Source organism: Athene noctua, chromosome 16 (assembly GCF_965140245.1).
Source record: "Athene noctua chromosome 16, bAthNoc1.hap1.1, whole genome shotgun sequence".
Taxonomy (NCBI): Eukaryota; Metazoa; Chordata; class Aves; order Strigiformes; family Strigidae; genus Athene; species Athene noctua.
Genome location: NC_134052.1, coordinates 8688630 through 8701713, shown reverse-complemented (window position 1 = coordinate 8701713; position 13084 = coordinate 8688630). Strand labels below are relative to the sequence as shown.

General features: G+C 36.7%; 1 protein-coding gene across 1 annotated transcript; it reads left to right on the top strand.

The window, feature by feature from the left end:
• Nucleotides 1–20: 20 nt before the first annotated feature.
• Nucleotides 21–12987, top strand: DPM1 (dolichyl-phosphate mannosyltransferase subunit 1, catalytic). Its single transcript, XM_074920512.1, has 9 exons — nt 21–139; nt 971–1070; nt 3092–3125; nt 5327–5403; nt 5517–5542; nt 6494–6589; nt 8052–8120; nt 8416–8530; nt 11622–12987. The coding sequence occupies exons 1-9, from the start codon at nt 33–35 to the stop codon at nt 11724–11726; spliced, it is 729 nt and encodes a 242-aa protein (XP_074776613.1). The 5' UTR covers nt 21–32; the 3' UTR covers nt 11727–12987.
• The last annotated feature ends 97 nt before the right edge of the window (nt 12988–13084 follow it).

The window sequence follows — 13084 nt, the reverse complement described above, 5'->3', positions numbered from 1 at the left end:
CCCGCCCCTTCCGCGTGCGTCAGCGCGCTGACATGGCGTCCGGCGGCGCCGACAAGTTCTCGGTGCTGCTGCCCACCTACAACGAGCGGGAGAACCTGCCCCTCGTCGTCTGGCTCCTGGCGCGCACCTTCCGGGAGAGGTACTGGCCGCGGGGGGCCGGGGCCTTGGGATCCCAGGGCGGGCCGGGGCTGAGCTTCGTCCCTCTGCCTGGGCCAGCCGCGGGCCGCCGTTCTGCGGGAGGGAGGGAGCTGGCAGCCCCTTCGCGATGGGAGGCGGCTCTCGGAGCTGCAGAGAAAAGGTGTGGACGAGCACGGGCCGAAAGTCCCTCCTCATCTGGAGCGGCCAGCTGGCACGGAACGGGCTCGGAGGGGGTAGACGCTCGGTGTGAGCTGTGATGGCCAAGTTGCTCCCAGCCATCTGTAGAGCTCGGAAATACGTAACCTCTACAGAGTGACGCCAGAACTTAGTACGGCGATAACGTTACCCGTGATGTGAAGCATATAACGCTTCTCACCAGTGATAGAGGGTGTGCAGCCGAGTGGACCTGACCCGCAGTGAAAAGTGCAGCTCTTCCCCGAGGTTAATTAGGGGACCCAAATTAGTCTCATCAGAGGTCTCGCATGTGCTCTAGTCCGTTCAGCACCAACTCCTAGAGAAGGCGTTGCCAGCTGAAAGCGCAAAGGTGGATTTAGATTTTCACCTTTCAGTCACAAGGCTAGAACTGAATGCTGTGGTAACGCTGGGTAACGATGAGGTTGCTATTGCTGCCGTGGGCCCTGAAGCGGTGACATTGAGTCACATTTTATCCCTACAAGCGCAGTCTTACAGCTACGAGAATAACTACAGCGTGTATCTCTAACTGTCAGAACATCACTTTGTATTCTATTCTTCAGATTCAGGCCTTTAAAAATAACATAGGTAGTGAAATTGGGTTTTCCATTTGTTCATTTAAAAATAATTTTCATTTCAGTGGAAACAATTTTGAAATTATCATCATAGATGATGGAAGCCCAGATGGGACACAGGAAATTGCTGAACAATTGCAAAAGATATATGGATCAGATAAAATAGTGAGTTGTATGTTCTGTTCCTTTTTTTTTTTCTTTTTTATTGTATTGGAAAGTACTTGAAGTCCTTAGAGAACTGGAACAGAGTCCCTGGATTTTGCACTTTCTTTACATCATTAAAGAAGTTATTTAAGTTTTGTGCACCACTTTAGACAAATGTAAAATTACAGTAGTCATGCAGCTGCTTAGCAGCATTATGAACTAATATGTAGAATCATGAAGTAATATTTGCAAAATATTTTCAGTGCTTTCTGCATTGCTGTGTGCTGCTGAGTAATGAACAGCGATTGTTAGTGTAGTTTGTTAGCCTGAGGGAGAGATGAGGTTTGGATAAACTAATTTCATTTAAGTGACTGCAATAATAGGAAAATTGGAGAGATGAAAGCTAGTCTGGTTTTGTGATTTATTTTTAATCTGTAGTTGCATTCCTCAATAACAGGCCTTTTTTTCTTTTCTTTTTACTATATTACTGTATAACCATCAGTTATATACAACAAGATACCGTCACTTATTTACTGTTTGAGTAATTAAAGCCATTTTTTTTAAATAAAAGCTTTGTCACAGAACAGTGTAAAACCCCACCATTCAGTTTGTCAGAGTTTTGTGCTGTAAGCGCTGTCAGACTCTTTCTTAATGTGTTTCTGTGTATTTCTTAACGTGTTACTGTAATTAGTAATAGAGAAGTTTAAGATAGTTAGCCAACCTTTCCTCACTGCTTAAGAGTTCAATTTATAAATTTAATCTGTGGACCAACCCCTCCAGCCGACTCAAGTAGAATTACATGAAGGCACCACCATCAGCTCACATTTGTATAACTGCAGAATTGTAAATCAGCAGTGATTTCTCATTGGGTCAATTTTCTTTGTTTGCTGTTTGTTTTGTTTTGTTGTTTTTTTACCTGAAATTCCTTTCTTTGTTTCCTGAGCAAAATCATTGTTCTGATTTGTGCTTAGGAGTCCTCACCCAAATAACTCCATGAGGCTTCTCCCATACTACATTATGCTTGCTAAACATGGTATGTGGTTGACTTAATGAGAGGCCAACATGTTCAAGGAAGTAGATGAGGAATCAAAGTGATTTTTTTTTTATATGCTCAAATTTGTTTATTAAAGGAAAAAAAAATCTTTTGGGAAAAAGACCCAGAAACCGAAATAACAAGTTGGCAGAAGCACTAATGATTACAAACTCTTTCATATCAAGTCCTTTGAATTACAGTACTTACAGCCTCCCAGATATTGGATCAAAATTAGCCAAGATTTAAAAGGAGATTTAAAATTTTTCTGAAGTATGTTTAGATGACTGCTTAAATATCTGCCCTCCCCAAATGCTGACTTGTATCAAAGGCACTTCAGGAAGAGTTGAAAGTTAAATTATTGTCATGATGATCTAAAAGTTGGATTTCTCTTTTGCTAGTGGTGGTGCCCCCTTCTCCCCCTGCACTTCATATGGCTCTGCAGGAGCTGAGGATACTTGGCGCTAAAGCTTGGTCACTCATGTTCTGAAAGATTAACATTATTGTTACATGGTCATTATTCATGGGTTGTATCTGTATGCACATTAGAATCTTGACAGTTATAGTCAATACTAAAAGTATGCTAAATCACTTTGGGGAAACTTGCTGAAATATTCACTGTTAGTGTTTGCCATTCCTTAAAAGTAATGGTGCTGGGGAGACTGTTGTTCAGATTTATAAATCTGTGTCAGATAGCGAAATTTGGAGAAATCCTTTAGTTACTAAGATGGTGCTTTTAATTTTGTTTTTTTTTTACTGCAGAACTACTCAGTAAAGCTTGAAAGATGTTTGTTTTTAAATATGACCTGATCAAATACCTGTTTAATATAATGATTAGTTTCTCCATTTTTTGACAGATAAACGTATTTTTCTTATTATCTAGATTTATAAGAATGACAAGTAAATTTTAAAATACGTTTATACCTTGAAAACAGTGAATTTTAAGGTGTTACTAAAACTAATTAAAAACTGTACTTCAAGTAATAGATGTATATTTTAATATATTCTGCAGCTTCTAAGACCCAGAGCAAGAAAGTTGGGCCTTGGTAAGTCCTTATTAACTTTGGTTAGTGCTAAAAAAATATGCTGTGTTCTTTGATTCTAGTGTGTAAAGCTCCAGAAAAAAATCACAGTAAAGCCCAAAAGCGGAAATAGATGTTTTCATCAAGTTTTTTGTAAGCGAACAAGCTTAAAAACCTGTGCTGGTTTTGGCTGGGATAGAGTTAATTTTCTTCAGAGCAGCTGGTAAAAATCAGAGAGTATTTGTAACAGGTTCCTCAGAACCTCAAACCTGAAAACTGTGCTTGCTGAAATTCTGTATAACTCTTTTCTTGCTAACATGCTGCTTCTCTTCCTCCCATACTGCGTTCACATATTACAGAATGAGGGGTCTCGGTTTGTAAGAAGTTGCATTTTTTTCTCAGGGTAGCTGCTGTATTTGTGCGGAACCCACTGATGCAGAGGGGGCAGTGGTGCCTTCTGTGCAATCTACCTGTGTGCAGGAGGCCTCAAAAACTGGACAACAGTTTGTGCAATCTCTAGAGAAGGCTGGGATGTTTGTCTGACATGTATTTGGACAGAGCTCTTCACAACCCATTTCAGTGTGAATTATGACTATAGTTAAATAAAAATACATGTCTGACATGTTCAGCACTCGAACTCCTAAAGTATTCTCTCACCTGTTAACTAACATGTGAATTGAAGGTTTTGAAGGACACTGCAAAAGTTACTAGTGTTGCAGAAATCTCAGTAATTTGGGAGCCAATCTTGTACCACTGACATTGATCACTGAAATCTGCAGGAAATGATGCAGGACTGCAATTTTATAGCTTTGATGCCCTATTTCACATCATAATTTAAAACTTGATTTACATATTGCCTTAAAAAAAAAGCGCGATATCCTAGGACATTATAAATGACCTTAAAACTTGTAGTATGGAAACTGTCCTAAAATGAGATATTTTCATCTGTTAAGACTCATATTGTATCCTTATCCCTCCTCCTTTATAATAGGAATGGAGAAAATGATAAAGTGCAATACCTTGTTTGGTTTATTGTTAATTGGTATCTGCCTTTCTTGCTAAATGTCTTGGCAACCCCCCACTTCCATGTGCTGGTAAAACATTTGGGGTGGCTTGTGTCCTGAGTACTGCAGCTAATTTCTCCAGTCCACTGAACAAAAAATAAAATTCTAATTTTGATATTGAATTGTCTATTTAAATTCACCTTTCTATACTTTTTTCTACATCTCTGTTACCTAAGAAACTCCAAGAAGTTTACATATCTTTTGTTTTTATGCTTGATGCCTTTTCATCCTTTGTCCTAATTTGACCAGTATTATGGATTAAAACTGACTGAATTTAAATTTTTCATGTGCCATGTCTACTGATCATGTACAATACACCGATCTGGGACACTCTCACTGTGTAACTTTGCAAACATGGAAAAAAAGGAAAGGCGGGTTGTTCATTAACCAGGAGTTTAGTTTCCTGTGAGAGTGCCTGCTAAGGATATCAGTTGAGAGACTTTTGTTTTCAGTTTTATCTATTCCTTGTGAAGTTAACAGAAAGAGTCAAGAGTAATTTGGATCAGTGAAGAGTATATGTCAGTTTTTAATCTCTGTTGTGCTGCTGTACTGCCCTTGGAAGCAGTGCTATCTTTGAACAATATGACTTGGATCAGGAATTTGCACTGCTGAGGAAAATTGTAATAGCAAAACTTGTTCCAGCTCTTACCTGGATGTTCATACAGAATGAATAAAATGCAACAAAATCTAAAGGAGGAAAAAAAAAGAGGCTGGTTTAAGATTAGGTATTGGAATGTAGTTCACAGTGTGGGGAGAACAAACCATGTACCACCAATAGGAAACGTTGAGTCTAGAAATCAGGTTGTTTTAACTATCAGTGATTATTGTTTGTGTTCTATTTTCAGTTTTCTGTGGCTCATAACTGCGTATGGCATTTCTGAAAATGATATTTCAAATAGTGACCCACTTACCAAGTCATGTTTCTCTGTGCATTTCTAGTGCAGTAAGGTTTATCAGGGTTTATATGTATAAAATCTAGTGCTGAAATTGTAGAGAAAAGGAAAAATAATGTTTGACCACTGATACATCACTTTAAAATAAATACTAGTTTTTAGTAGATTCTTTTCTAGTAGAGATTTTAAAAAATAAATGAAGACTGTAGCTAGAAGACTGCACGTGTTAAAATAGTGATGGAAATTATTTCTGTATTGTCTTCATCAGGCACTGCTTATATTCATGGAATGAAGCATGCCACTGGGAATTTTATTGTGATTATGGATGCTGACCTCTCTCACCATGTAAGTCTCTTATTTTATGCACTGTGGTTTTATTCTGTTATAGTTAAATTTTCATTGTTTTTTTTTCCCCCTCACTCCTTTCTCTTTTCTGATCTGTTTTCCTTGCATTTCAGCCCAAATTTATTCCAGAGTTTATCAGGTAAGTGCCATTTGTAGCATGAGAGAATGATTTCTGAACATTTATTGTTGTGTAGTAACACTTGAAAGCTTTATGTTCTTGTATCGCTATCTAGCTGTAGTAAGAAAATTGGCGAAGCAAGAATTCAAACAAAAGGATTTGACCTCATTAGATTTGTCCCAGAATCATCCAGAAAAATAACTAGTTCCTAACAGGAGCAAAAAATCCTCAAGTTTAAAGTAACAGAGAGCACATGTGGCAAAGTACTTCCCTTCTTTGTAGTGGCTGTTCAGCTTTGAAGAGGGTATATATAAATGTCATCTTCTAATCATTTCATCATGTGTGCATGTAGGGAATTGAATAGCAGACCGTGTCCTTAACTATTGGTGAAATACTTCTCTCCCTTTTGCCTACCTCCTACCTCCCCGAAACGTTTCAGTTTGTGAGAAATGGTCAACAGGCATTATGTTGGAGGCAAAGGGTAGCAGTTGGTGTAATTCTCAACTCTCTTGCTTAGTAGTTCTGGAGGCCGAAGATTTTAGATAATGTTCTGCAGCGGTCAGGCATGGTATGCACTAAGTATAGTTCCAGATTTTTTTTTTTTCCTTGCTATGGGTGTGTGTAATTTAAATATTTAAAATTATTCTGTCTTTTATGCTAGAGAGAGGCTTTAAAAATGCATAAGTCGGTCTTTATAAATTATTTATGAAGTAGTGTACGAGATTGTGACATAGTTGGTAAAAGATAATCATAAGATTCCCTGATGTAGCTCTTTATAAGAGAACAATTAACAGATTTTTAAATGCGTAATGCTTATTACCACTGTAACTGTTGCTTTCCTCTCTGCTTATTTTTTCAAAGCTTTGTAAAATACAGATTTTTGTACTAAAAGTGATTGTTCTTAATTTGAAGTTTGTACTACCTTCATCGTAATATTCCTCCTGTTTTTCTGATAAACCCAATTGCTTACAGAAAGCAGAAAGAAGGCAATTTTGATATTGTATCTGGAACAAGATATAAAGGAAATGGAGGAGTATATGGCTGGGATTTGAAAAGAAAATTAATCAGGTTAGTATTTTTCTAGATATTTACACATAAATTTCTTATTTAGAAATAATAATTCCAAGTGCTCAACGCAATCTCTATGAGCTGAACTGAGTCTTTAGTCAATAGTACTGAGTACTGCAAAGTTATAATTAATAATAGAAGTATGCATGATTTGCATATTCTTTGATTAAAACCCACCAAGAAAGAATGTAATGTATGACTAAGCTTGAGAAATGACTTGGAACAGTGGACAAATCTGCATGACATCAGGTTGGGACAGTCTTTCAGCTTCATTATCCAAAGAATGAGCTGAGACTGACACTTTTGTCAAGTTTAAAAGATGTTAGTTAGCTTTAATGGCTGTAATGATCCTTTCCCTAAACAGTAAATCACTTGCTAAACCCCTCTGTTGACACTCTGATTTGTCATAAGTTAAAAATTATCTGGCACGATCAATGTCAATAAATCATTACTTACACCTTACTGGAAAACAGTTACAGTGAACACTAGGGAGAGGCTTCACCCAAAAGCAAAGAGGAAAATTTTGTCAAGGTCATATAAACATATGGAGGCTGGCATCTCAGGTTTACAGGGATTTAGAGATTTTTAAGGAGGTAATCGACAAATTTCTGCATAGTCTTTCTTACACCTGATTTAGGCATAAGTTAATGCTGATTTATATGTTACTGTACAAAATTAGGAGTAAAGTTGTGTTACCAGTCTGATCTGGAGGTGTTATCACAAGGGCTGTATCTGGATTTCTCCTGGTTCTGAATGACTGGAATAAGTGCTCATCTTTTTTGTGAATCTATATGAAATACATACCCCCAAAAAGAAGAGAGCTAAGTAGACATTACAGAGGAATCCTTTTCCATCATACTGGACAAGTGAAGGATTTGCACATCTTACCGGTGTGTAATACAGCCCTCAGCAAGATGCTAATAACTGGCTTTTCGGTTTCACAATATTTTTCATCAGTGGAGCTTATTCTCATCATACTGTAAAAGCAGTGTAAACCAGAACTGAACCTTGATTTTTCTAAATCCAGATCTCCCATTTGTCCAGGAAGCGTTTTTATCCTCTACTTACAGTGAATATTAGAAGAAAAATGTTGGTTTGACTGTTGTCAAATTTCTTTTGTGTTGTATTGTGTGTAGCTGTACCGATGGTTCTACTGTAAAGAATCAGATTGTAAACCCAATTTCTAAAAATCATTGTTTTTTCCGTCACAGAGAAGTTCAGTAATCTACTGATGATGTAAATCTGAAAAAACGTTGGGTTTTGATTTCAAGATTCTATGATTCTGTGGTTTATTAGTCAAATCTAGCAGTGAAAACATTAGAAATATAACTGTTTCATATTAAGCAATAAAAGGTTTATCTTTTTTGCTAGTAGGATGATATTTACTTATTTTCTAGAAATTTTGCTTGATCTTTCAGAATTGTGTACTGAGCAATTTTGACATTCCTGTTTTCTTTCACAGTCGTGGTGCCAATTTTCTAACTCAGGTTTTGCTGAGACCAGGCGCATCAGACTTAACAGGGAGTTTCAGGTATGGGTCTGGTTTGCAATTCATAAAGTTTATTTGAAATTAAGTCACCACTGAACAAGGAACTGGAGTAAGAACAGACCTTCTTTACTGAAGACTATGAAAGCTGTTTGGAAGGGGCGTAAGAAATAGTAGACTAGATTGCAAGGATTGTTTCTCCTGTCACTTTGTTAAAGATTTTTTTAAAAATAGTAATGATATGAGTGAATGACTACAGTTAAGAGTCCTACACACTGTCTTGATTTCTGAGGTTCAGAAATTGTGCTTCAGGTTTCATTTTCTTTGTAATCATTTACAGGTTATACAGAAAAGAAGTCTTACAGAAACTAATGGAAAAATGTGTTTCTAAAGGATACGTCTTCCAGATGGAGATGATTGTTCGGGCTAGACAGTTAGGATATACTATTGGAGAGGTACAGTAAAAGTTTTGATAAGTATATTGTGCTTTCATTTAAATGTAGCTACAGATTACTGGGAGCATAGGAAATTTTTTGCACTTCCAAGAAGCAGCAATATTTTTCCAATTGATACAAGGAAATTACATATGTAGAACTCCTATTTTTCCAACTTTTCCTGGTGAATACCAGATCTGAAGTTTCAGTTACTCTCCTGGCTGATAGGCTTCTCACATCCTTCCCTCTTCTTGTTACCATTTCTTTAGCTGCATACAATTTTACAAGGTTCTTCAAATGAAGGAAAGAAGTCAAAATATACCATGGAGCTGCTCTGAGCCTTTTCTTTCAGCCTTCGTATTGTACACACATCTCCAGTTAGGTCTTTTCAAATCATTTTGTTTTCTCCAGCAACCTGATTGTAGTTCAGATTTATTCTGTTCTGTCACTTATTGCCTAGGTATTTTCCAAGTTTCCAGCTATCACAACTTTCCACTTCTGAACTCTTTGAATGTGCTGTCTACAATCATCAAAAAAGAACTCCAAACAATTGTTAGATCCTATATTTCCAGCAGTCTGATTGCTGTCTTTTGTATTTCACTGAATTGCTCTTGCTGGTGTTTTTTAAAGATGATTCACTGGAATTTCCTCTGCATCCAAATCTCAGAACGAGTTCTTCATCATCATTTTCATGACTGAATTGTCAGAGAATTCTGTGGCTGGTATTTCTCTCTCTAAACTTAATGTATTGCATTTCTCTATCAACATCAGGTAATTTCCACACAGCAAAGCAAGCTCTTCTACTTTTCTTGCTTATGGAGCAACATCACCATGCTGTCTGTAGCTGGGGTTTGATCCTAATTTCTTTGGTCTTCACATCCAGTTGCATTCAGATACTGCTTTCTAATATTGCTGAATTAAATCCTCACCTGTCTATACATCCAGATACTGAAACCTAGCATGAGATGAGGTTTTATTTACTATACATTTTTAAAACAGTAAAATATATCTCTCTGGCTTTAAAAAAAACACAATCTTGGGTTGCTTTTATACTTCTTCAGGCTAGTGCTGCAAATACCTTTTTTCTGCCTATTACTTGATCCTGCTACTCATATATTTACATGCCTCTACTGGTTGCATAGTATCAAATATAAGATATTTGTCTCACAGGTCAAAGCCTGATGGACAGTCTTCCCTAGACCTATCGTCTCCCAGTCAGTGTTGAGACATGGGACAGTTAGGCCATCCTCCACAATTCACCTGTTACATTCTCAAGTAAGCATCTTCTTCCCTCCTCCTTTGGTTTTTCACATGTGGGAAGAGTTGTCTCTAACATCTGAAAAGCTGCTTCATTATTCTGCTTCAGCCTTGTCCTTAAGATGTCCGTTGTGATATCTGTAACAAACTTGACAGCGTTCAGATCACTGACACATACCTATAAATAAGACTATTGTATTTTTACTGTTCTGTATATCATCTCTATATTGTAAATTTCTGGGATGGGACAATTTTCCATTACATTTCAAGCACACTGACACAGTAATTCCTGATCAATACTTAGGATCTTTATATATTTTATAATTATCCAAATAGCAATACAGAGATTCCCAAAGAGGTGACATTTGCATGTCTCTTTCCTGGTTTGTGGGTGCTGCAACTCTGCAGGCAGAATAGTTTTTATGGAGTTGTAGAATGTAAGTACAGTGAGGGAAAAATATTTCTTAAGCAAAGCTGAAAATGCAAATTGAGACCTGCCAGTCTAAAAGGAACAAATGGATAATGAGATGAACTGACACAAGTTATACCTGTACAGTCTTGTACACAGCTCTTTTTCATTTTGCCATACTTTACCATGTGTGAGATGTACACCAATGCACAGAATACACCCTTTTGGAAATACTTCCTTTAAGACTAATGATAGAACTTTTTATGCAAGGAAGGCAAAGTCCAGAAACAGTACAGGTGGTTAATTCCTATACTGAAGGGAAAGACTATTAGATGAGATACTAACCATTCTTTTATCACTGGTCAGGAAATGTCACTTCTGACATCCTGCACTGACTCCATCTTCAGTGATTTCTATCTGTGCCCTGTAGATCAGCTGTCTGTACTTGCCAGGATACTTACTGGGAACATCAAAGCATGATGATCCCTGCTAAGAAAGCCAGAGTCGTTGTTGAGTCTGTCTGCATGCCTTTTTAGGTATCTTCTTACCTTCTTCTTGCCCTGGGTTCTTTTCTACCATGGACTGATCTGCTAGAATTTTGAGAAATCCTCCATCCTGGCACAGATGCAAGGGTGTGGTGATTTTTGTGTTCCACATGCCAGATGATTTCTGGTTGAAACTGCCAGCAGAATATTAAGCCAATTTTTAAATTACTTTTACAAATGCAATTCTTTATTTTAGCCCCTGAAGTATTTGTTTTGCATACAAACATATATGGAAGTTCTTGAATATTCCAAAACAGTGTTGGCAGAATGTCCTGTCATATGTCATTTGTACGTGGTCAAATTACTGAAAAGCAGTATGTTCCTAACATTTTGAGTAGTGAATTAATCTGAACAGTATGATCACTTTAGTGAGGAAACCAAAATTAGTGTTTTAAATGCCTTTTAATCCTGTAAATAATATATGAAGTGGTCAAAAACAGATAAAGATAGGTATTGCTTGTAAAATATGCACTAACTGCCACGTTGAGATGTGATCTTCCAGGCAGTGGTGAGGCTGAGCAGAATGCTGTTTCATGGTGGCGGGAGATTTTTGCATTCCTGAGGCATTGACTCCAAGGTATTGAGTTTAGCTAACGAGGAAAGTGGTGAAGGTTCATTTTAGCCCCCAGGCTTTTAGTACTTAAGCTATTAGGTTTGTTCTGACTGGTGTATCATCCAGCCACTGAGTAATGTCTTTGGATCATCTTTAAAGGTGATAAACCAAATAATTTTGTGCTCCCCAGCTATGGGGCATCATTAAAGCCACTGGTAGGAACAACTGACACAAGGGAAGCCAATCCCCTGTCCAAACATGTTGTAGTTCAAAGGCCATTCTTTTGTTTGCAGAATTTCTAATTATTTAGGTTTTGAACCTTAAAAATAGTTTTGCTTGTTTCAACAGGTTCCTATTTCATTTGTGGACCGTGTCTATGGAGAATCTAAACTGGGAGGCAACGAAATAGTCTCCTTCTTAAAGGGACTCTTGACCTTGTTTGCTACAACATGATAGTTTATCCTGTTAACTTTTTTAGAAAAACATTTTTTTGACATCTCTGTGGTTTTTAATATATAATAGTAGAAGCTTGATAATTTGTGTGGTGACCAGAAGACCTGCTATAAATTAACAATTAAATGAACCACCAGTGATAAACTAAATATACTGTATCCCAAAATGCTCCTTCAAAGTAAATGAACTGTATGTTAAACGAAAAACTAATAAAGACTAATTCTCTATTCTATTTTTGTAAAAATAATGAAATCTTAATAAAGAATACAAAGCTAAATGATCTTTTGCATTTAGAAATGAATTGTTATTCAGCAGAAGCTAAAGATGACTTTGAAATAGACAAGCAAGGACATTAAAAAAAATTACAGTATTTATCTTATCTTTGTTCTGTGGTCTGCAGATAGTATTTAAATATATGCCAATTAGTTCCCATTCTTTCGTCAGCACATATGTACATGTATCTTAAAGCAGAGATGTAGAAGAGTTTCTCCAGAACTGATAACAGCTTGTGTAGTTTAAGAGGAAATACAAACGAGTACAGTTATTTGTTCTGTCTAAAATTGTTCCTAAACTGGAAAGAAGGAATATTCTTTGGATAAGAAAGAGAATCGTATGTGTGGAATAACTTTGTATTTTGTGTTTGTCCAGAAGCAGATGATTCCTTTTTCCTTGTTTCTTTAGAAACTAAACATTCTAAAATCTATAAAACGAGTATGACATCTCACCCAACTTTAGGGTGACGGAAGACCCAATTCACCTCACTAAGGACATTTGAAATTTTTTCTTATGTTAAGTAACAGTTAAATGTAAAATTAAAATTTTAAATGTTAAATTTAATTTTTTTGCAATGTAAAAACTGCATTTGTTCCAGATCCTGATGAACGAAGTACAGATTAATAGTATTTTTGTTTTCGCTGTTAGATATAACCAGAACTCGGAAATTAAGCCCTTGCAATCAAATATGCACCTGGGGTGAAGGGGGGAGGAGTAAGAAGGAGGATTAAATTATTCTGATAATGGCTTTATATATGTAAGTATGTGTGTTTATATATATTTATGTATATATGAAAAATATGTCCTTATTTTGGGGGGTGGTGGTGTAGTTCTCTGGGTACCTGTATCAGAAAATTAATGGTAAGAGGAGAAGCAACCAATGTCTTAATTATGCCTATTTGGCTTTTGTTTGTCTGCATTCCGTTAGTACACTAGATACAGTTATTAATATTAGGAAAAAAATTTAGAAAGTCTATAGATAAATTTGTATTTCAGTTACCACACTTGGCAACAGATTAAATAGAACTTTAAAACAAAAGCTTACTTTCTCGTGGACTTCTTTAGAGATATTCCTTTGCTCTTTA

Coding starts and splice junctions, on each gene's coding strand:
- DPM1 (XM_074920512.1), top strand. CDS start 33: ATGGCGTCCGGCGGCGCCGACAAGTTCTCGGTGCTGCTGCCCACCTAC. Junction 1,071..3,091: donor TATATGGATCAGATAAAATA/GTGAGTTGTATG, acceptor TATATTCTGCAG/CTTCTAAGACCCAGAGCAAG. Junction 8,531..11,621: donor TAGGATATACTATTGGAGAG/GTACAGTAAAAG, acceptor TTGTTTCAACAG/GTTCCTATTTCATTTGTGGA.